Source organism: Gobius niger (genome assembly GCF_951799975.1).
Source record: "Gobius niger genome assembly, chromosome: 13".
NCBI lineage: Eukaryota > Metazoa > Chordata > Actinopteri > Gobiiformes > Gobiidae > Gobius > Gobius niger.
Window position 1 is genome coordinate 7,295,614 of NC_136864.1, and position 16,470 is coordinate 7,312,083.

Genomic DNA, 16,470 nt, shown 5'->3' on the forward strand with positions numbered 1-16,470 from the left:
TTTCCTCCCTCTACATGTTCCAGCCATGTCCTAATGTGTAGAATGAGCTCAGACCTGTTCACCACAACTGCCTCTAAAATCCTGCACTGTCACTCAGAAAGGTGTTACTTTGGTCCGAAGTGCCGTCATGCACAAGCTTAACATAGAGACTGCAGTTACGTGTAAGACCTGAGGTGGCAGTAGTGAGAATAAAATAACCAACTTGCATCTAGTCTCTTTAAAATATTGTATTTATGCATTAAAATGCATTAAATTAGACTTGCCTCCACCTGTCGAAACCCTGCTTTATTGTAGTTAATATTGCTCTTTGCAGAAAGTTTTGTAGGTTGTTGTAGGTTTTTGAGCGGTAGTGCATTTTATATGAACAGTATTTCACTGACTTTTTTGTTAAAATGACCTTTCACTTCACCTCAGCGTCGCCTTACTTACATTTCATATTTTGCATTGATTTGTTTGTTTTGTAAATGCAGAGAACTTGTATTTATTTGTAAATTTTTGCTTTTGGTTTTATTCATATTTATCATATTTAATTTTTGTGACCGTCGAGAGCCGTGGAGGTCTCTCATAAAGGGGCGGGACCTATTTTTATACTCCTCGTGCAGCGAAATACATTTTACTTATACAGTATATTGTGCTTGTTACGAGCGATCATAAACCCGGAAGTCACGCCGGTGCTAAAAACGGACAAACTGAAAAAGGGACAAACTAGATACAGTGGCCTTTAACCTCTTATCCCCCACCTGAACCATTTTCTCCAGTTCGGCCCGGAGAGCAACAGTCGCCGTGTTTTGTTTCACATTTTTGAAGCGGTTTTGTCGTGTTTTCATCTCTTTTTTGTCACCTTTTTGTCATGATTTTGTTGCTTTCTTCATTATTTTTTTGCCATGTTTTTGTCACACTTTTGAAGCATTTTTTGGCGTGTTGTCGTCTCCTTTCTTCTCGCTTTTTTGTCATGTTTTTGTTGTTTTTTGTTGCTTTTTGTGTTGTATTTTTGTCGTGTTTTCACCACTTTTTTGTGGCTTTTTTCATCACTTTTTCGGTTACTTTTTTCTTGCAGTTTTGTTGCAGTTTTGTTGCATTTTTGTCATTTTTTGTACATTTTTTGAAGCGTTTTTGACATGTTTTTGTTCCTTTTTTGTCTTGTTTTCATCACCTTTTTGTCACATTTTAGAAGAGGCTTTTCCTTCTCACTTTTTTGTCATGTTTTTTGCTTTTTCATTGCTTTTTTATGGCTTTTTTTGTCACATTTTTGTTGCATATTCATCCTCGTTTTCATCGCCATACTGACACCTTTTCTCTTTAATCTCTTAGATTTGGGTAAAGCAGAACTGTACAACAAGTGCTCGGTTTAGTCGGGTGTTAAGAGGTTAACCTGGTTTATTCTCTGCATTCGTTGATACTTTGTTCTCCTTTAAACGCGTCACGCATGAGCAGTTCCTTCATAACAAAACGATCAAAGCCACTGATTGACTGAGTCCCCACTCGTCTCCAAACCGTTCCCTTTCTCCTCTGTCTGAGCTCCGAACATGTGACCCGCACCTCGTGGACGCCGCCCCGGGCCCCCTCGTTCTAACTTTGTAATAGTCGCAAAACAAAAAGAAGAGGCTTGAAAGATGAAAGGCGTTTCGCTCATTTTGCTGTTTAACATTATAACCTCAGGTGCACTTTTGCGGTTATTCTGGGGTTGATAAAAAAAAGAAAAAAGAAAAAAAAGAAAAGAGTCCCGGGCTGTATTATTAAAAGTGATAGTGTCCACACCTGAAAAGCCTAAACATAGCTCTGAAGCCGCGCCCGCAGGAGCGAGAGCGCCGTGTTTGGGCTGAATACAGAGAGGAGCGAGCGCTGACATCAAACAGAGGAGCGAGAGCACGGGCCGCATGGGTTTCAGCAAGTGACACGACAACGCTGGAATATGTCGGGGGAATATCGGATTTGTAAAGTATTTTATGGGTAAATTTAGTTCACTTTTTTTGACCGATAAGGGTTTGTTCAGATTTTCACCAGTAACTGAACATGAAATCTCAAATCCCAAACATACATTTAAACCTGGCTCTATCCCTTATTCACAATTGTAAAGATATTAAGCCCTTAACTCCAGCCTGAACTGAGCACATTTTCTCCAGTTTGGCTTTACCCCAGTCCAAAAGCTTCTGGGAAAATAGGCTGTGAAAATAGCAACAAAACTGAGACGAAAACAATGATGGAAATGTGACAAAAAAGTGACGAAAACATTGACAAAAAAGTGAGGAAATTTTTTGAAAAAGTGGCAAAAATGTCACAAGAAATTGACAAAAAATGTACGAAAAAATGACAAAAATTTGATTAAAAAATTGACAAAAAAAATGACAAAAATGTGATAAAAAATGACCCAAAAATTCCAAAAATGAGTTGAATACCCAACAAAAAAGGGATGGAAGAAAAATCTGATGACATGAGGAAAAAGATCCTCTTGGTTCAGGCGGGAGTTAAGAGGTTAAAACGAAAGAACTTGCATTTCCTCTTTTCCTCATATGTCAGCAATCTACAACAACAAGTCCAATTTGGGCTCTTAACATATGAACTTTAACCTGGAAACAAAACAAAAAACACCTAATCTTCACAATAACAAGTTCAATTATTGCACTGATTCAATGTTTTGCGATACATTTATTTGGGAAAGTGTAATTTAAAGCAGAACTAAGTAACTCATGCCCCTAGAGGCCATAAGCGCCACTGCAGGTATTGTAGCATATTGCGTTTTTTTTAACTCATTAATTGTCCGTGAGAGTAAATACTACGCTGACAGAAAAGACAAAGGGACAGAGGGATACTGTACATCCAATTACACCACAGAGATCTTTTTTTTTCTCGCTCAAGCTTGGCTGTAAATACTGTTTAAGTGGTGCTAGCCCACAGTTAGCTTTGCCCGTTAGCCTGTTAGCTTCTTCTTCATCATTCTATTAGTGTGTATTGCGCCGCCGACCCGGTGCAGGGAAGTTGCAAGTGTGGTTTTCTTGCCAGAGACACCAGGGGGATGAACACTTGTATCACCCCAGAGGGACTACAAAAAGGATTTATTTCAAAATGATCTGTATTAAGGGTTTTTCGGCGTCTACTCTGGACATAAAGCCTCAAACTCATCTTTTTTGATCTCGCTAAAAGGGATATTTCAGGATTTTTGACATAGGGCCTCATTTCCTATTTATCCAGAGTGATTTTTTTTATTGTAATTCATGCAGTTCTTTTATTTGAAGAGTTACGTGGCGCTAGGCTAGCGCAAGGCTAGCGCATTTCTATGGTATCAGCTAGCCTGCATTAAAAACCCGCTCCACAGTGCACCTGAGGCAAATCACTTATAACGCCAGACTAACAATATAAATGTCTGTGTCCATAGAGAAATTTTTGGAATATAACTGACCTTGCATCACATGAATGATCACATTTTGCGGGACTACTTCCTAGCAGATCACTCCGCCGCTGCGTAGCTTATACAACCACGAAGCTGATGCTGCTCAAATATAAGTTCTTTTAAATGCAAAATGGTTTAAATTATTCTATCGACACAGACATTTATATGGTTTGAATGATCTGTGTCTCATTTTGAACAGTAACACTTAAAAAATGTGCTGTTAACTATACAAGGGTCATGCATTTTAAACGATTTTCACAGTTGTCTAAACTACTGTCTTGGTTTTATACAAAGTAAAACCACATGGAGATGATCAGCTAAAGGCGATTTTGGACATTTCCGACGCTCTCTCCTTCCCTTACAGCTCACGTGTTGATTCAAAACTATCTCTATTTAATGCTAACTGCGTGGTGCGTGCAAGGTTTTTTTTTTTTTTAGTGCCGTCACCTCTTCTTTTCATCCACTTTCCCTCTTTCTTGCGTGGCCTATTTTTAACTGGCCGCTGCACTCCCAATAGCACTCGTGTCACATGGCAGTCACAAAGCGTTCAGTAATTATAACCTCGCCAAGTTTCTGCAAGAGCCGCAGCACAAATATCCCCGCTGCTTTGTTGCAGAGGCGCTTTTTTTCCTTATTTCCCCTCGTGCGTCGGCCGAGTGTGCGGAGACGAAGCTGGACGTTTGGTTTAAGATTAGATTAAGAAGTCGTTTGAAAGGTTGCGTTAAGAGAATTCACAAAATCTGCTCCGAAATAAGGATGTTGATCAACTCATTTTACTGTATAAGTTAACCTCTTAGTGCATTTTCTACAGTTCAGTTTTCCTAAATCAAAGCCTATAGGCCTGTGTAATGCCTCATTTGAAAGCTAAGACCTACAAAAGTGATGTAAGTGGATCTTTTCCCTTGCACTGTTGCGGTGTTGTTATTGGATTTTGCCACATTTTCATCGCTTTTGTCACTCTTCTGTTGCTGTTTTGGGGATTCTTTTTTTATTGCATTTTTGACCAAATTTTGTCACTTTATAACACATTTTTATCACATTTGTTTCACATTTTTATCACTTTTTTTTTAAATCATATTTTAGTCACTTTTTCATCACATTTTTATCACATTTTTCCACTTTTTTTTAATCACATTTTTGTCACTTTTTCATCAATTTTTCATCAATTTTTTTTCACATTTTTATCAATTTTTTTTTCAATTTTTTTTCACTTTTTTCATCATATTTTAGTCACTTTTTCGTCACATTTTTATTACATTTTTTCCACTTTTTCATCACATTTTTATAACTTTTTTATCACTTTTTTTAATCATATTTTAGTCACTTTTTCATCACATTTTATCACATCAATCTGCTGTGAGAAAATATCCATATGGGCCCGATTTACACTTGACTTTACTTCTGTGTGATAAATAAGTTCATTTTCCACCAGAAAATGGCTAAAAAGAGTGAAAAATGGTGTTTCTCTAAAGATTCTATTTTCCCCCTCGGCCAAGCCACGCCCCCTTCTATGACGAGATGCCGTCTGTATCTATGGGAAATGAGTCAAACTGCTCTAAACTTTACCTTTATCTATGTCACTTCCTGTCAGTAGCTTAAAAATGTAGTAACTTAAAAATTTAAATTAGATTCATTCGCAACATTTCTTCATTAAAATTGCTGCTTCACAGAAATAAAATGATTTCATCCATCTGAATAAGTCATTAAAACCTGTCATGTGCACTTTAAATATCATAAAAAAGCATGAATAGGCATTTCTTCAGAAATAGTTACATTGCTTGACTTTTTTTTACAGTGTGTGAAGCGCTTTGGGGAACTTGTGTCGTGGGAAAAGCGTTTCATACAAATGCCATTCCAAAGAAATGTATTAGAAAACGGGGGAAAAAGAGTAAAAACATATTAATTTGCTGGTTTTGCTTTTCTACATAAACTTCACGTCAGTTTTACGGATTTTTTTTGCTTAAAAGTTTCCTGTTTGTTCTCAATTTGCCTTGAAGCATCGGCATTTTCCATCAGTTCTCTGTTTAGTGGGGATTGTCGGACATTATAAATGACATGAATTATGTTTTCTTGTGCTTGTTTGTTGCTTTAGAAAATCGTGTGTTTATGTTTTGAATTAAGAAGAGCATTAATTTAACTTCAGCTGCTGAAATTTGTCCACATTCCGCTCTCGTTCATCCCCGTTTTAGTCCCGATAAAGCCTTATAGTTTTGTCCTTTTATAGGCATCGGTTCAGTCCTGGCCAAATCCCGGTTCAGTCCTGGCCCGGTCCGGCTCGCGTCCCGTCGCGGCTGCAGCTGCTGTGTGTGTGTGTGTGTGTGCGTGTGTGTGTGTGTGCGTGTGTGTGTGTGTGTGTGTGTGTGTGTCTCTGCTCTCTCTGAATCTCCTTCAGCCCCAGCCTTATGTAACCGCTGTTTCACAGAGTCCAGACAGAAATAACCCAGACTGAGCTGCTGCGCCCTCTGCTGGAGCCCGGGGGGAGCAGCTCGGGCCTCCACAGCAGCAGCAGACATGGCCGCCTCCTTTAGTGAAGCTTTTTGTTTTCAGGGTCGAGGTTTAGAAATGGTAAAGATATAGTGTCTTTGAAGTAATGTAGTGCCCTGTGAAAACTCCTAAAGGATTTTTATTTGGATGAACGTGGCTTTACCCAAATCTAAAAGCTTCTTGACTGGAGCTTACAGACAATAGGCCAGTGTAATGCCTCATTTGAAAGCTAAGACCATCACATTTTTGCCACTTTTTTATCGCATTTTTATCACTTTTTATATGTTTTTTTCATCACATTTTTGTCACTTTTTCATCACATTTTTGTCACTTTTTCATGGCTTTTTTGTTTGTTTGTCATCACTCTTTAGTCGTGTTTTTGACGCCTTTCTAGCACAATTTAGTTTCCCTTTTGCCGCATTTTTGTCACATTTTGTTGTGTTTTTGTGTTTTATAATTATTGTGTTTTCGTCACTTTTTTGTTGCGTTTTCATCACTGTTTCGTCGTGTGTTTTCGTCGATTTTTTATTGTGTTTTTGTTAATTTTCTGGCACATTTTTGTCGCTCTTTTGCCACTTTTTTCTTTTCAGCTTTAAGATTTGGGTTAAGAGGTTGAACATAAATCTGAAATATCAATCAGTTGTTTTGTTTTTCCAATGATGTGAGGCCTGATGACGGGACTCAACAGTTTTACTACAACTAACACGTACTTTTTCTTTCACTTCAATCAATCAAATCACAAAGGTTACTCCTATTACAGTATATTAGGCTTTCTCCAAATCAAACAATGTTCTTTCTCTGTGTGGTTTTATTAGGATTCAGTTCACAAGGCACATTTTAAACTCTTTCAGAACTTGTTTGCATTTTTGTCACTTTTTCATCAAATTTTTGTCACTTTTTTATCATATTTTTGTCACTTTTTTAAAAATCACATTTTTGTCATTTTTCCATCACATTTTTGTCATTTTTTCATCACATTTTTGTCACTTTTTCATCACATTTTTGTCACTTTTTTATCATATTTTTGTCACTTTTTCATCACATTTTTGTCACTTTTTCATCACATTTTTGTCACTTTTTCATCACATTTTTGTCACTTTTTCATCACATTTTTGTCACTTTTTTATCACATTTTTGTCACTTTTTTATCATATTTTTGTCACTTTTTATCATATTTTTGTCACTTTTTTGTCATTTTAATCACATTTTTGTCACTTTTCTAACACATTTTTATCATATTTTTGTCACTTTTAATCACATTTTTGTCACTTTTTAATCACATTTTTATACTGTATTAGTTCAATGAAAATACCAAAATGATGCTCAGTTTTCGCTGAAATCTACCACATTTTTTGCTCAAAACTTTCCCGTTTTGTCCAGTTCTCTTTCCTCTGTTTGATGAAATGATGCAAATCTCCAGAAATGAAACATGAGCAGATTTGCGTTTGTGTTTGTGGCATTAAAAAGCATTGAATTTGACTTGCTTCTGTATAAACCCTGTGTTTGTAGAGGACGTTGCCTTCCATTATATATTATGGCTTTTGGCTTTTGTCTGTTTGTTCTCTCATAGATGCTTATTCCTGATTGATACCTCTTTTTTACATGTTCACCTTTCCGTCTTCTTCTCCCTGATATAAAAGTCTAAGCACATTTCTGCCTGTCTGTGTTTCAGTTTCCTGGACAGAATCGACTCGGTAAGACAGAGCGACTACACACCGACGGACCAGGACCTGCTACGCTGCAGAGTTTTAACTTCAGGGATTTTCGAGACGCGGTTCCAAGTAGATAAAGTCAACTTTCAGTAAGTTTCAGAGACGTCCACACGATCTACACGATCCACACGCTTCAGACATGATGGGGCTGCACTAAATGTCAGTACATGGTCTTCCATGAACCACGGCCCCGCGTTTAAACCCCTACATCACACGTCAAGTAACCAGCTATTACGCCACAATCAGGCAAACACTTCAGTAATATCAGGCTTTTTCATGGACTGGGCAGCTCAGGGTGAAAGGAGGTAAAGAGCAGGGAGAGACGTTTACCAAATGGTCAGAGCTGCACTTGAATCGTTTGTGCAGCAGCCTTAACCACTAGTCTTGTGGCCACACCGCCTTTGCTCTGCCCGATCCCGTCAGACCTTGGAAGCTAAGCAGGGAAGGGCTTGGTCGATACTTGGATGGGAGACCGTTTGGGAAACACCAGGAAGCCTGGGCGAATGTAGTGAGTGAGTGAGTAGTGCCTCGCTTCCATCAGTCTACCCCAGGGCAGCTGTGGCTACAAGAGTAGCTTACCACCACTGAGTATGGAGTGAATGAATAGTGCAATGTAAAGCGTCTTTGAGTGTCCAGAAAAGCTCTATATAAAACCAATGCATTATTACTATTATTATTATCATTATTATTATTATTATTATTATTATTATTATTATTATTAGTCTATCAGCCAAACGATATTTCCATCATCCCCATGTTTGTAAGATGTGAAGCCAGCACGCTTTTGGTTCCCCTAGTTTACGATTGTACTTGATGATGATTTTGAAAATATGATTTATCAAGATGGATAACCGTTTAAAAAATATATATATATCATTTTATTTCAGGTAAGCTGCAAATTAATGAAGAAATGTTTAATTCGTTTTTTAAAGGCACTGACAGGAAGTGACATAGATAGAGGTAGAAGTTCCAGAGCAGATTTCTGGGGATATTTTTTTTGTAATTCATGCAGTTCTTATATTTGAAGAGTTACGTGGCGCTAGGCTAGTGCAAGGCTAGCACATTTCTACGATATCAGCTAGCCTGCATTAAAAACAGTCTGACCCGCTCCACAGAGCACCTGAGGCAAATCACTTATAACGCCAGACTAACCATATAAATGTCTGTGTCGATAGAGTAATTTTAACCATTTTGCATTTAAAATACCTTATATTTGAGCAGCGTCAGCTTCATGGTTGTATAAGCTACGCAGCGGCGGAGTGATCTGCTAGAAAATAGTCCCTCAAAATGAGATCATTCATGTGATGCAAGGTCAGTTATATTCCAAAAATGATTCTATCGACACAGACATTTATATGGTTAGTCTGGTGTTATAAGTGATTTGCCTTAGGTGCTCTGTGGAGCGGGTCAGACTGTTTTTAATGCAGGCTAGCTGATACCATAGAAATGTGCTAGCCTTGCACTAGCCTAGCGCCACGAAACTCTTCAAATATAAGAACTGCATGAATTACAAAAAAAATATCTCCAGGTACCAGCAACACTCTGGATAACTAGGAAATGAGGCCCTATGTCAAAAATCCTGAAATATCCCTTTAAAGTTGCTTTTGAAAGTATCAACAGAGTCAATAGAGCGCAAAGAGGACGGAAGATTATTCCAGAGCCTGGAAGGATCGGTCACTTACTGACTAATGTAGCTTTATTTGTGTCTCCGAAAATGAGAATACTTTGTCATCTTCCCACATGTGTAGACGGAACGATGGGTGGAACTTCCCGAAAGTCTCAGCTGAAGATTAGTAATGAAGTTATGTCTGGAAATGTTAGTTAGTGATCATGACACTTAAAGATAATTTCATTGATATTATTAATCTTGTGCGTTTTGCCCTGCCCCTCGTGCCCCTCGTGCCCCTCGTGCCCCTCGTGCCCGGTCCGACCCAGAGTTATCGACGGGCGCTTCCTGTAACAGCGGCGGCAGGTTTTATAAGCCTTTGACCCACTTCCGGTGGAGCAGACACACAGCGCTTATTCTCCCGCTGAAACAGGCCTTTGTATTAAATTATATCACAACTGGTGATTGATTTCACAAAGTATCGGACGGTGCTTTCCTTTGGGCGCGGAGGTTTATCACCGCCGCTCGCCAGGGTCAAAGCGGCCATTGAATTAAGTGTCGTGCTGAATGGGCCACTGTTGCAGCGCGGCTAATGTTGGTCGTTACTATCGTATTGGAAACATCACGGCATCGCTATGTCACTGGTCTGAGCACAGCGTGTTCAGCCTTATTGTCCGGAGGGTCAGGTTTGTCGGGCCTGAGGACTGAACATTAGGTCCTGAAACGCCACCACATTTCAACACTGCTTTACCGCCACATTTAATATCAACGAGCATCATCCGGTGCAATAATAAAGCAGGACAGCAGTAAAAAGATCCATCACATGACATTAAATTGCATTCAAACCGGCCTTCAATGTGCCACGATTTGATGCTTTTGAAAATATGACTTATTTAGATGGATAATATCTGCTGTAAGAAAATAATTCTCATTTTATTTCAGTGAAGCAGCAAATTAGTGGAGAAATGTTGGGCAGAAAAGTTATTTTAATTTAAATTTTTAAGTGACAGGAAGTGACATAGATAGAGGTAAAGTTCCATATCAGTTCAACTCATTTCCCATTGACATAACATGGTCGGCACGGCAACAGTTTAAAATCGTTTACCTCTATCTGTGTCACTTCCTGTCAGAGTCCAATGAGGAAGTAAAGCTATAAACATAACATGGTCGGCATGGCAACAGTTTTAGATTGTTTACCTCTATCTATGTCACTTCCTGTCAGAGTCCAATGAGGAAGTGAAACTATAAACATAACATGGTCGGCATGGCAACAGTTTAAAATGGTTTACCTCTATCTGTGTCACTTCCTGTCAGAGTCCAATGAGGAAGTAAAGCTATAAACGTAACATGGTCGGCACGGCAACAGTTTTAAATTGTTTACCTCTATCTGTGTCACTTCCTGTCAGAGTCCAATGAGGAAGTGAAACTATAAACATCACAAAAATGGTCAAACTAAAGAAAACTGGGTACAATCTTCAGCACAATTTTAAATATAGTTGTGTTAGCCATGTTTTAGCAAAAATCGTCTTTAAATCTAAATTTATTGGAAAAATATGACATCGCTCAACATTTTTTTTACATTTTACATTTTTATGCTAAAAAGTCTAAAGGTCTAAGGTTAGTACTTGATAAAAAGTCTCAGGGGTCAGTTTTAAGAGGTGCCAGACATTGTGGAGAGTTGCATCTTAAGACTATTTGTTGACATGTTGCTCCTAATTTACTGTTTGAAACGACAGTATAACATTTTTATGGCCACAAATTTGATATATAACTGAGTGAAACATGGGTTGTGATTAAAGGAAAATAAATAACAATCAAAACACTTGTTATAAATCAGTATGAATTATATCAGTCTCCTGTCATAGCCCTGTTTGACCACACGAGGGCAGCAGATTCCACAGAGATTTTCCCCGTTGTTTCTGATCAAACGTTTGCATCTGTCCGCAGCATGTTCGACGTTGGAGGCCAGAGAGACGAGAGGCGAAAATGGATCCAATGCTTTAACGGTAAAACCATGGATCTATTATAAACTGGATAAGGCATGCTGTCCCAGCTCCTATCTCTTTACATAGGGGTGCTCAGTGGCGCATGAAACCAGTTTCGTCCGCCATTGCGGCCCAAAGTACCCGTATGACGCGTCACCTGTATCTATGCTCCCTACGGCCCAAGTGGGTGAAAGCAGCGTGAGCGCGCACGGCTGCCGACGAAGCTTCAGAGCGGAGCGGACGCCATTACGCAAAAAGTCAAATCTCTTAATATCATCGTTCTTTAAAAACAAAATGTTTTTTTAAGGCCATTTCAGGCGAATAAGCTACCATGCTACGATGACTTTGGGGGTTAGTTTGTCAGTGCGGGGCTTAAAAAGCTAGTTTAGCCCGCTCTTTGAACAACCGGGCGCTTAGCGGCCCTTCGGACGTACGTAGCCGCGCTCATGAACTTCCGCTCGGTCACTTTTCTGGGAAGTTTCGTAAGTGCTGGAAGTCTTGATATTGTGATAGAATTGATAAAAATCGAGTTGTTACTTCACTGTATTTGCTAGTATAACATCACAACAAGAATTGTTTGGCTGAAATACAAAGAATGAGCACTGCAAAAGTGTTTTATATTACATTTTCATTGGTAAAATGTGATAAATTGTTTTTTACATAGCATTTATCTGTACTGTACTGTACTGTACTGGATCCAGGACAGATGCAGAAATCATGCATTTTTTTGTGTTTCATTCTACTTACACAAATAATGGTATAAGTACATTAAATGCTGCTAGTATTTTTTTAATTAATAAAACAGTTACAGGTTATTAGTGCCATTATTTAATTTTCAGAAATGAGTTTAATAACATGTAGACTAGTTGTTTCTTATTAACCATAATCCAATGCTATAAACACATGCTATATTCATCATACATTTCGTATTTAGTTTTTGGCTAAACTTACTTGAGATGTTCGTTATTTCGCGTTTATCCTTGTTTTTAGTCCAGTTCATTTGTTTTGCTCAGACTTCAGCCGCTAAATCACACGAGGGAGCACTCCGCTCGTTCATGAGTCGTCACGCACACGCTCGCGCACGTCTACGGCCCTGGTGACGTCACGTCATTAGAACACTTTTAAAAATGTATTTTTGATGCTTTACAATTTTTTTACGAAGAAAAAAAGTCCATGTCCTAAAAATAGTAATTTTAAAGAAATATATTTGCCTCAGTCTGAAACTCCAGATGCCCTGTGGACCATTTTACAGGCTGCTCCTTTTACATGAGTGTCTATGACAAAAAGGGCTTTTTGGGCTGCTGGCTGCAATATCACGGCCTGCCACTAGCACGTACTCATTTCAGCGTGAAGGGGGCGGACCCCCCCACTGGGTAAAACCCACAAAGCACAATCGGAAGAAAATCTATGGCTTAAACTGTGAAAATGCACTTGTTTTGTACGATATTTCTGTAATTAGTGACCCTATCTACACTTAAGGTCCTCACTGTCTACGAGGGCTAATTAATATCTCAACATACTTCTAGGCTTTCTTGGTAACGATGATGACGCGATATTTTTCCAAAACATCAGAAATAATAATAGTAATTTACATCGCTTTGTCCTGAACCGACTTCAAAAGGGCAGGAAACAAAAAACACTTTCCACATTTTTCCCCCAAAATCTTTACCCTATTTTTCCTCATTTTAATCCTATTTTTTTCTTTTCTTTTACCCTTACTTCTTCCACATTTTTAACCAACATTTCTCTATTTTTATCTTATGTTTTTCTGTTTTTTCCTCCCTATTTTCCTCCTCATTTTAACTTATTTTTTTCTTTTCTTTTATCCTTACTTCTTCCTAATTTTTAACAATTTTTTCCTAGTTTTATCTTATTTTTTTCTCCCTATTTTTTCTCTCATTTTGACGTATTTCTTCTTTTCTTTTACCCTTACTTCTTCCTCATTTTTAACCAACTTTTCTCTATTTTTATCTTATTTTTTTCTGTTTTTTTCCTCCCTATTTCCCCCCTCATTTTAACCTATTTTCTCTTTTCTTTTACCCATACTTCACCCCCCCCCTAACTTTTATCCTATTTTTTTCTCCCTATTTTCCCCCTCATTTTAACCTATTTTTCCTGATCTATTCTATTTGTTTTCCCTTTTTTTTTAATCCTTACTTCTTCCCTGTTTTTAACACATTTTTCCTAATATTTTACCCTATTTTTTTTCCTCAAATTTTACAATACATTTTCCCTTAATATTTCCTATCCCCCTCATTTTTCCCTTATTTCCCCCTATTTTTCCCCTATCTAATCTCAATTCCCCCCACTTTTTTTCCACTTGTTTCCCCACATTTCTTGACTATGGAGATACATTTGCAAATCTTCAACAACAGCAGTTTTAATATTATCTTGTCGACGACATGCCCACCTCTCCTGTCCTGTTGGATCAAATTCAGCATCAAAAACATATGACCTGTTTATTATTACATTTTGAGAGACTTGTACATCCTTCATCCTCCAAAGTGAATAGAGGGACTTTGTTTTAGTGAAATTCGTGACCCTGTTTCCTCTCGCTCCCAGACGTCACCGCGATCATCTTCGTGGTGGCCAGCAGCAGCTACAACATGGTAATAAGGGAAGACAATAACACCAACAGACTACGGGAGGCGCTGGACCTCTTCCGCAGCATTTGGAACAACAGGTGGGAAACGAAAACTGCTTTTATATCAATGACAGTCCACAGGTTTTATTTAGCTACTGTAGTTTTTGCACACAGTAAGCCGCCATATTGGACAGACCCTGCGGTGTTGTCTGACAAGGCTAGATTAACCCCTTAACTCCCACCTGAACCGAGCACATTTTCTCCAGTTTGGCTTTACCCCAGTCCAAAAGCTTCTGGAAAAAGCTGTGAAAATAGAAACAAAACTGAGACAAAAACAATGATATAAATGTGACGAAAAAGTGAGAAAACATTGGCAAAAAAAGTGATGATAAATTGATGAAAAAGTGGCAAAAATGTCACAAGAAATTGACAAAAAAATTGACAAAAAAATGACAAAAATGGGACAAAAAATGACCAAAATGGGACAAAAAAAATGACAAAACAAAAATGTGACAAAAATGTGACAAAACGTGACAAAAAAATGACAAAAATTTGATAAAAAATTGACCAAAAAATGACAAAAATGTGACAAAAAAATGACTAAACAAAAATGTGACAAAAATGTGACCAAAAAAAATGACAAAAATGTGACAAAATGTGACCAAAAAATTGATAAAATATTGACGAAAAAATACAAAAATGTGATTAAAAAATGACAAAAAAGTTACAAAAATGAGTTGAATACCTAACAAAAAAAGATGAAAAAAATAATAATCTGATGACGTGAGGAAAAAGATCCACTCGGTTCAGGCGGGAGTTAAGAGGTTAAAGGGGTGGTGTTGTGCAAAATAGACTTGTTAGAGCTTTGTACTCTGTTACAATGTTGTTTTTTCATCAAAAACATGCCTGGATCTGTGTTTCCACCCACTTGCGCATCTTTGAGTAGTCTCGAAATCGTCTCCAGTGATGTTTTTTAGAAACACAGTGTGAACATCTTCATACACAGTGCGTTTCATTTGCTGTGGACGTAGAGCCTTTTATTATGAGGCTCCATCAGAGTGGAACAGGCTCAATGAGATCCTTAAAGGAATAGGCCACCGTTTTTATATACTAAGATATGTTCTTACCTCACTTTAGTCGAGTTAATATATCCCCGTCTGGTCATTGTCCGCGCGCTCTGTCACGCAAACGGAGCACATACGCAGCCTCTCCCATATGTGACATAGCTCCGAAAAAGCTCACGATAGAAGCTACCAAGCTCTTCCACGTGTTCCCTATTTAAATAAAGTTACGTGAAGTGTTTTCATGCGAAGTATATTTACACAGAAATGTAGCATGTCGATTTTATAAGCAAATAAAAAGGGGGACTATATTGTGAGGCGTAATGATACGAGGAGCACAGCGTCCGCGTAGTAACTCCTAAAGACTTCCCCCGCTCACTTCCGTCAATAACCTTTAGGAGTTACTGCGCGGACGTTTTACTCCTCGTATCATTACGCCTCACAATATAGTCCCCCTTTTTATTTGCTTATAAAATCGACATGCTACATTTCTGTGTAAATATACTTCGCATGAAAACACTTCACGTAACTTTATTTAAATAGGGAACACGTGGAAGAGCTTGGTAGCTTCTATCGTGAGCTTTTTCGGAGCTATGTCACATATGGGAGAGGCTGCGTATGTGCTCCGTTTGCGTGACAGAGCGCGCGGACAATGACCAGACGGGGATATATTAACTCGACTAAAGTGAGGTAAGAACATATCTTAGTATATAAAAACGGTGGCCTATTCCTTTAACCTCTTTCTCTAGGTCTTATTTGTTCATCTTAAGGCTCCTTGTCTCTGTTTCAAATAGCTTCTTGTTTATTTAGTAGTTTTTATTTAGTCATCTTCATCTCTTATGCAAGCCCTAGTAAATGGTCCTTATTTGTTAGGACTATTTGCTAAATTTAGTGGTGCTCACCTGCTGAGAATATCTGTCTTGTACATCTTTCTTTTTTTATTCTTTCTTATTTACAGTATGTTTTTATGGGAAGCGCTTTATGATCCTGGTCTGTGAAAGGCGCTATATAAATACATTTTACTCACTCACTCACTCACTCACTCACTCACTCACTCACTCACTCACTCACTCACTCACTCACTCACTCACTCACTCACTCACTCGGTATTACCCAAAACTAAAAGGTTCTTGACAAAAGTGTCGAAAGAGCAGCAAAAACGTGATGAAAAAGCAACGGAAAAAAAAAGAAAAGAAACGAAAATGTGATGAAAACGCAACGAAAACATGACTTAAAAAATGTGACAAATGTGTGTGTGAATGTTAGGATCAGTTTGGTAGGTCTTAGCTTTCAAATGAGGCATCACACTGTTGCTCTCCAGTCAAGAAGTTTTTAAATTTGGGTAAAGCCGAACTGGAGAAAATGCCTTTGGTTCAGGTGGGGGTTTAACCTTTTAACTCCCACCTGAACGGATCCCATTTTCTCCAGTTTGGCTTTACCCTAAACAAAAAGCTTCTTGGGAAAAAAGCACCAAAACAACCACAAAAAAATGAGAAGAAAACAAGGATGTAAACGCAACAAAAAAGTGACAAAAATTCAACAAAAATGTGACAAAAACTCAACCAAAAAGTGACAAAAATTAAACAAAAATGTGACAAAAACTCAACAAAAATGTGAAAAAAAATCAACAAAAATGTGACAAAAAATCAA

General features: G+C 38.1%; 1 protein-coding gene across 2 annotated transcripts in view; it reads left to right on the forward strand.

Moving 5' to 3' along the window:
* The window catches only part of gnal2 (guanine nucleotide binding protein (G protein), alpha activating activity polypeptide, olfactory type 2), a 92,357-nt gene that overhangs the window by 72,991 nt on the left and 2,896 nt on the right, over nucleotides 1-16,470 (forward strand). For both annotated transcript variants that reach the window (XM_079569807.1, XM_079569808.1), the window contains exons 6-8: nucleotides 7,545-7,673; nucleotides 11,138-11,196; nucleotides 13,738-13,858. In XM_079569807.1, the coding sequence (XP_079425933.1) occupies nucleotides 7,545-7,673; nucleotides 11,138-11,196; nucleotides 13,738-13,858 (309 nt within the window). The remainder of the gene's footprint in view (nucleotides 1-7,544; nucleotides 7,674-11,137; nucleotides 11,197-13,737; nucleotides 13,859-16,470) is intronic.